General features: G+C 41.6%; 1 protein-coding gene across 1 annotated transcript; it reads left to right on the top strand.

The window, feature by feature from the left end:
* The first annotated feature begins 6,418 nt into the window (after window positions 1-6,418).
* Window positions 6,419-7,858, top strand: LOC107488651 (uncharacterized). The gene is made up of 2 exons (XM_016109408.1): window positions 6,419-7,111; window positions 7,289-7,858. Exons 1-2 carry the CDS (start codon window positions 6,419-6,421, stop codon window positions 7,856-7,858), a joined length of 1,263 nt encoding a protein of 420 aa, XP_015964894.1.
* Window positions 7,859-8,211: the final 353 nt, after the last annotated feature.

The following is an 8,211-nucleotide window of genomic DNA, read 5'->3' on the forward strand; positions in this document are numbered from 1 at the left end:
ATACATATCATGTTATCATAAGCTCTACACTAGAGCTACAGGAAGAAGAAGCACTAATTCAAGTGCTTAAAACACATAGGACCACCCTTGGGTGGACTACAAGTGCCCTTAAGGACATTAGCCCTACCCGATGCATGCATAAAATCCAGTTGGAGGATAATGCCAAACCAGTGGTACAACCACAGAGGCGTTTGAATCCAACTATGAAGGAAGTACTACAGAAGGAGGTTACTAAGCTCTCTGAGGCTGGGATTATTTATCCCATTTCTGACAGCTCCTGGGTGAGCCCTGTCCAAGTTGTCCCTAAGAAGGCAGGGATGACAGTGGTTCATAATGAAAAGAATGAGCTGATCCTTAAAAAGACAGTTACAGGATGGCGTATGTGCATTGATTATAGAAAACTCAATGACACCACCAGGAAAGATCACTTTCATTTACCCTTCATTGACCAAATGCTAGAGAAGCTAGCAGGTCATGCTTTTTATTGTTTCTTGGATGGATATTTCGGTACAATCAAATAGCAGTAGATTCACAGGATCAAGAGAAGACAATATTCATATGTCCATCTGGCGTGTTCGCCTACAAACAAATTCCATTTGGCATGTGCAATGCACCTGACACCTTTCCGAAATGCATGTTATCCATCTTCTCAGATATGGTAGAGAAATTCCTTGAAGTATTCATGGATGACTTCTTTGTTTATGGACACTCATTGGACTCATGTCTTGATCATCTGACCCTGGCCCTGAAAAGATGCCAAAAGACAAACCTAGTTCTAAACTCAGAAAAATGCCACTTCACCGTAACTGAAGGCATTGTTCTTAGGTATAGGATCTCAAATAAGGGGATAGAGGTGGATCAAGCTAAGGTGGAAGTGATAGAATGCCTGCCTCCACCTACTAGTGCCAAAGTAATCAGAAGCTTCCTAGGAAATGCAGGATTTTACAGGCAGTTCATAAAAAAATTTTCAAAAATTGCCAAACCCCAGTGTAATCTGTTGGCAACTGATGTTCTATTCATCGTTGACCAAGAGTGCCTGCATGCCTTTGAAACTCTAAAAGCCAAACTTGTCACTGCTCCTATCATCTCTACACCCAACTCGGACTTACCATTTGAGCTAATGTGTGATGCAGGTGATCATGCAATTGGCGCAGTACTAGGTTAGAGATATGACAAGCTTCTATATGTCATTTATTATACTAGTCGCGTATTAAATGATGTGCAGAAAAACTACACTACTACAAAAAAGGAGCTACTTGCATTGGTTTATGCCATTGACAAGTTTAGATCCTACCTAGTAGGATTGACAAGTGGAAAATTACCGATTAAGAATTTATAATAGAAATTAACGTTGCGAGTACAGTTCTTAACTGATAAAAATTTCGCGTATCAATTTAGAAAGGGTTGTCACAAAATTAGAATAAAATACTGGGAATAGAATTATGATAAACCCCAATTTTGTGGTTTATATTATGTAGAATTTGGGGTTTTTGTCAATATTTTTCACACTTATCCACAATAATTGCATGGTTTTGTGTTCCCTTCCTAATATTGCTCCATGATGGAAAACATGCTTCTTTTGCCTTAAAACTGCTATATTTTTATCCTCTTTTATTACCATTCGATGTTATGACGTGTTTGTTGAGTGATTTCAGAATTTATAGGGCAAGAATGGCCTAGAAGAGAGAAAGAAAGCATGCACAAGAGGAAGGAATATGAAGATTTGGATTTTTGGAATTTCAGCATGGGCGTGCACGCGTGGATTTGGACAGCTGGAAGTGGCGCGCAAGGATGGACGCATCCGTGCAGATTAGGAAAATCTACACCGGCGCGCATGCGTATGGGGCGCGCACGCGTGGATCACAAAAGCAATCGGCGCGCACGCACGCATGGCGCGTACGTGCGACAAGCTGCACATGACCTCATTAAAGGAAATCGTGCCTAGCGATTTCCAAGGCTGAAGAGGCCCAAATTCAAGCTGGTTCTGCATGGAAAAGACCCAAGGATGCTAGGGAAAAGGGGGGATCAGTCATTTTACACTTAGACACAATTTTTTAGCTAGTTTTTTGTTCTTGTTCTTCTAGAGAGAGAAATCCTTGTTCTTCTCTAGATCTAGCTTTGATTTGATCTTCTCTTGTTGAATTCTGAATTGGATCTTGTTAATTACTAGTTTTGATTGCTTAATTTGAATTCCTTAGCATAATTTTGTTTAGATCTTGTGTTAGATTTATGTTTTCTTGTCAATTGTCATCTTATACCCATCTCATGAATCTTGTGAATTTTGAATTGATAATGTTACATTGATGATTCTCATGGTTAATTGTGTTATTTGAGTGATTATATGTTGATAATTGTTAGTGGGTACTTGCTAATTTCAATTTAATTTCATTTTGAATATGTCTTTTAGTAATGTTTACCATGTGTTTGATGAAATGTTTCCTTTGATTATGGAGTAGTTTTCTTTACTCTTGGCATAAGCTAAGAGAATTGAGTGACCTTGAGTCATTGGGTCTCATTGAATTGGTGATTTGAGAACCCTAGGTGATCAATTTGATACCCATTGACACCAACCCACTACTAATCTAGTTAGTAGGTAGGTTGGGACTTATGGGTTGATGTGATCAAACCTATTTAACGTACTTCAAGCCTAGGAGTAGGAAATACGTACTTAAGGCTTTTGAGAAGTAGACTTAATGGGTTGGTACCTCATAATGATCAATATTCAGTATGTAGACAATGATGGCAATCTCAATTCCCATGCTTAGCCAAGAGTTGCATTTATCATTCATATTTGAAAACCCAAAAATCCTAATTGCTTTGTCTTAATTATAGTTATTTGTTTAGTTTTAGAGTAAAATTCTATTGGATGTTATCTTACTGGTTTGGAATTGCTCACTTCTTTCTTAGTTATTTGAATTAGTTTCTTGCATTTCAAGATTACTTGCGTATTAAGATTCCGAGTTTAATTTCTTGTTCATGACTTGCAACCCCAGAATTCTAACCAATGTGGATGCATATGTTTGCCCATTCCTTGTGAGACAACCCGAGGTTTGAATACTTCGGTTACTTTATTGGGGTTGAACTTGTGACAACCAATTCCTTCTAAATTTGACTCGCGGATTATTTGTCGGTTGAGGACTATACTTGCAATGCGGAAAATCTTGTGAAATTCCTTATCGACGGTATCCGTGCCCATCAAAATATTTGGCGCCATTTTCGGGGAGTGGTTGCAACATATGCCTTGATATTAGTTATGTAAATATTGTAGATAGTTTACCTTCTTTCAATACTTTGCTATAGTTTAGATTTCTTCTTGTATGTGTGCTATGACTCCCAAGTTTGATGACTTGGTCTCAACCGAATTCTAGCTTAGCCGAGTTTGACCCTGAGATTGAAAGAACCTTGTTACACACTCGGCAAGCTAGACAGCGGTTGGATTATACGACTAGTACTTCGGCCTCTCTTGAGGAACATACCGAATCACTAGACGGTACTGAGAGTGACTTGGAGTCCGCTACTTCCTATTCTTCTGTTGGCACTACTAATACATCTTTGCATCCTACAAGTGAGCCATACATGGCAGAGCCACGATGGATCACTTTGCATGAGCAAGGAGCTCCGGATATCATACTTCAACCTTTGCAAGAAAGGTATCCCAACCTTGGTCCAAACTTTGAGTTGAAGAGTATCTTGATAAATCTACTTCCTAAGTATCATGGGTTGCTGGGTCAAGACCACATCCGACATCTAAGAGACTTTCAAGTTACTTGTTCTACAGCTCGAAGGCATGGAGCCGATGAGTTGGCTATTATGGTTTTTGCCTTCCCTTTCTCTCTTGAAGGGCAAGCAAAGATGTGGTTTTATTCACAACCGGATGAGATTGTGACCAATTGGGATTTCTTGAGAAGAGAGTTTCTAGATAAATTCTTCCCACCGGAGAAGACCAACTACATCCGGAGGGAGATCTCGGGTATAATGCAAAAGAACCAAGAGAGTTTGTATGAGTATTGGGCTCGGTTCAAGAGGCTATTGGAATCTTGTCCACACCATGGATTGAACACTCACTTGCTCATTAGTTACTTAACCGGAGGTCTTTGTGTGGAAGATAGAAGATTGATCACCGCTTCTAGTGGCGGTTCCCTTTCAAAAAACAAGACGGAAGGAGAAGTTAGGAAATTGATAGATGATGTTGCCGAGGCTACACAACATGTAAGGGTGAGAAGTAATCCTCTCAAGGGTGTGGTAGAACCGTCCCCTTCCGAAGCAGCTTAACCAAGATGCTTGGGGACATGACCACTATCCTCACGCAAATACAAAAAGATCAAAAGGAATACTACTCCATCCAAGCCCCACCTCAAGTTGCTCAGCTTGAAGGCCCTCCTAGAATTTGTGGTTTGTGCTCTGACACCACTATTACACCGATCAATGCCATCAAATTCAAGAGGAGCATGCCCTTGTTGTAGCCAATGTGAATTATAATAACCGTCCGCCCTATCCTTCTCTAGGCCAAAACAACTACTCTCATGGTAGTAATCAGAATCAAGGGTGGAGGGATAATGCACAAGGGAGCAATCAAAACCAAAGATGGAACAACTCTTCTTCTCATTACAACAACAACCAATCTTCATCTCAATACCACCACAACAACAACAACCACCAAGCCAACCAAAATCACCACAACCAAAACCAAAACGACTACACCAAATACCAAGCACCACACCATAGACAACAATCCAACCAATCCTCGTCATCTTCCACCAATCAATTTGATGAGCTTAGAGCCACTATGGAGAAAGGGGACGAGAGCTACAAGGCTCAATTCGATACCATGGGTGCTCAATTGGCCAATCTTACTGATATGATTTCGAAGATGTCCATGTCCTCCTCCAACAACACCAACCAACCCTCAAACTCTTCTAGCCTTCCTTCCCAACACCTTCCAAAACCCAAGGGCGGTCTCAACGCCATCACTCTACGGTCGGAGACTACATTGGAGGAGATACCTCCTAGGGTCATGAAAGACATTCATGAAGAAGAGGTGGTCATTGAAGCTCCACATGAAGAGGATGAGGTAGACAAAAGGCATGATGAAGAAGGAGTAAGCCTCAAGGAACCCAAGAGGAAAGCTATAGTGGATGAGTCCATTCCTATCTCATTCCCTTCATTAGTGAAGAAAGCAAAGAAGACCCCAGAATTTGATTTGAACATGCTTCAAGTGTTCAAGAAAGTTGAGGTAACCATACCATTTCTTGATGTTATCCAACAAATTTTGAAGTATGCAAAATTTCTGAAAGACTTGTGTACACACAAGGATAGGATAGGAGAGTTGGAGACATTATCCTTGGGTAGTTCAATCTCTTCCTTGATGGAACCTATTCCAAGGAAATGTAGTGACTCTGGACCTTGTTTGGTGTCTTGTTGTATTGGTGGGCGCACTTTTCATGACTGTATGTGTGATCTAGAAGCTTGCGTAAGCATCATGCCGCTTTCTATCTTTGTGCGGTTGAATTTAGCTCCATTAAAGAAGTCAGCGGCGAAGTTTGCTTAACCGATAAAAGTGTGATCACTATAATGGGAATAGAAGAAGATGTACTTGTGGCAATCAAGGACTTGGTCTTTCTGGTTGACTTTTACATCCTTGAAATGCCTCCAATAGAAAATAGAAGCTCATCCTCTGTTCTACTTGGTAGACCCTTCCTTAAGACCTCTAAATTCAAGTTAGATGCTTTCACTGGCACATATTCCTTTGAGGTTGGGGACAAGACTATCAAGTTCAATTTGGAAGAAGCCATGAAGCATCCTCCCAAGGAACATTCCGTTCTCCGATGTGATGTAATCGATGAAGTGGTAGTGGAAGTGCGAGAAGAAGACCACAACAAGTTATGCTACCCTATTGTTAAAGAGACGGATGACCAAGAGGATGAACAAGAAGAAGTTGTTGAAAGTGAACTCCGTGGGCTGGATGAAAAGGAACCTCAGCTTGAGGCAAAAAGTGAATTGAAACCTCTTCCATCTCATTTGAAGTACGCTTTCTTAGAGGACAACCAAAAGTTTTCGGTCATTATTGCTAATGAGTTTTCCAGTGAAGAAGAAGAAAAGCTCCTAGATGTTCTCAGAAAGTACAAGAAGGCAATTGGTTGGAGCCTAGCCGATATTCTGGGGATTGACCATCGCAAGTGCATGCATCGTATATTTCTCCAAGAGGGAGCTAGGCCGGTTAGGCAACCGCAAAGGAGGCTCAACCCAACCATCCTTGATGTGGTAAAGAAGGAGGTCACTAGGCTACTTGATGCGGGTATCATATACCCATTTTTTGACAGTGAGTGAGTGAGCCCGGTCTAGGTTGTTCCCAAGAAATCGGACATCACTGTGGTTAAAAAGGATGATGTGAAGTGGTCACCAAGAGAGTACAAAATGCATGGCGAGTGTGGACTTTGAGTTTGACAATGCATGTGTGAAAGTGTTTGAAGAGTTAAGGAGAGTTCTTACCACGGCACCAATTGTGCGAGGCCCCAACTGGACGCTGCCATTCGAGATGATGTGCGATGCGTCAAACCATGCTGTAGGTGCCGCGCTTGTACAGCGCGATGGTAAACTCCCTTATGTCATTGCTTACTCTTCTAAAACATTGGATGCAGCACAATCCAACTATACCACTACGGAAAAGGAACTCCTAGCTATTGTTCATGCTTTAGATAAATTCAGATCTTATTTGCTAGGGTCCAAGATAGTGGTATACACGAATCATGCAGCTTTAAAGTACTTATTGACAAAGAATGAGTCAAAACCTAGACTCATACGTTGGATCTTGCTTTTGCAAAAATTCGACATTGAGATTAGGGATCGGAGTGGATCTCAAAACTTAGTTGCGGATCATTTAAGTCGCCTTGAGAATTTGAAATTTGACCCATTCCCGATCAATGACTCATTCCCATTGGATAGTTTGCATGCTGTGTCGGATAGCTTTCCTTGGTTTGCCCCAATGGTAAACTACTTGGTTGCAAAAATATTCCCTCCCAACTTTTCTAAAAACCAAAGGGACAAGTTGAGGAGTGACTCCAAATACTACATTTGGGATGAACCTCACTTATGGAAGAGGGGAGTGAACCAAGTAATTTGAAAATGTGTGCCGAAATCTGAAATTCAACCTATTCTTGAAGCTTGCCATTCGTCTGAATGTGGTGGGCACTTTGGCCCACAAAGGACAGCTAAAAAGGTGTTGGATTGTGGATTCTGGTGGCCAACCTTATTCAAGGATGCTAACCGGTTCTGTGTGTCTTACCATTAGTATCAGAAGTTGGGAAACACGTCCCAAAGGGATGAGATGCCTCAGCAACCTATGTTGTTCTGTGAGATATTTGATGTATGGAGCATTGACTTTATGGGACCGTTTCCCAACTCAAGTGGGTATCTATATATTCTGTTAGTGGTTGACTACGTGTCAAAGTGGGTAGAAGCAATACCTACCCACCTTGACGATGCCAATACCGTCATTTCTTTTATTAGAAATCACATTGTATGTCGTTATGGGTCGCCACGAGCAATCGTGAGTGACCAAGGATCCCACTTTTGTAACAGAAAAGTAGAGGCACTGCTCAAGCGCTATGGGGTATTGCATAAGGTTGCCACTGCTTATCACCCACAGACCAACGGGCAAGCAGAAGTGTCCAACCGGGAGATTAAGAGAATCTTGGAGAAAGTGGTAAATCCACAAAGGAAAGATTGGAGCTTCCAGTTAGGAGATGCACTATGGGCGTATAGGACGGCCTACAAGACTCCGTTAGGGATGAGCCCCTTCCGGATCGTCAATGGTAAGGCATGCCACCTGAAATTGAGCATAGAGCCTATTGGGCGGTAAAGTAGTGTAACATGGATTTCACAAAGGCGGGTGTGGCCAGGAAATTACAACTAGAGGAGCTCGAGTGCTTAAGGATGGAGGCATATGAAAATGCCCGGATATACAAGGAGAAGACTAAAGCCTTTCACGATCACCATATCCGAAGAAATGATTTTCAAGAAGGTGATGAGGTTCTCCTCTACAACTCGAGGCTGCGATTTATGCCTGGCAAGCTCCGTTCTAGATGGGAAGGACCCTTCAAGGTGAAAGAGATAAAGCCCTATGGAGTGGTAGAATTGTTTGACCCTCAAAGTGACACAACTTTTAAAGTGAATGGACATAGAGTGAAGAAGTACCATGGCTACAAGTCACCA

This window comes from Arachis duranensis, chromosome 1 (genome assembly GCF_000817695.3).
Source record: "Arachis duranensis cultivar V14167 chromosome 1, aradu.V14167.gnm2.J7QH, whole genome shotgun sequence".
Classification (NCBI taxonomy): Eukaryota; Viridiplantae; Streptophyta; class Magnoliopsida; order Fabales; family Fabaceae; genus Arachis; species Arachis duranensis.

What these genes read in the sequence shown, in the direction of transcription:
- LOC107488651 (XM_016109408.1), top strand. Translation starts at nt 6,419, where the DNA reads ATGGCGAGTGTGGACTTTGAGTTTGACAATGCATGTGTGAAAGTGTTT. An exon ending in GGAAGAGGGGAGTGAACCAA is followed by an intron (nt 7,112 to 7,288) that starts GTAATTTGAAAA and finishes TCTTACCATTAG; the next exon opens with TATCAGAAGTTGGGAAACAC.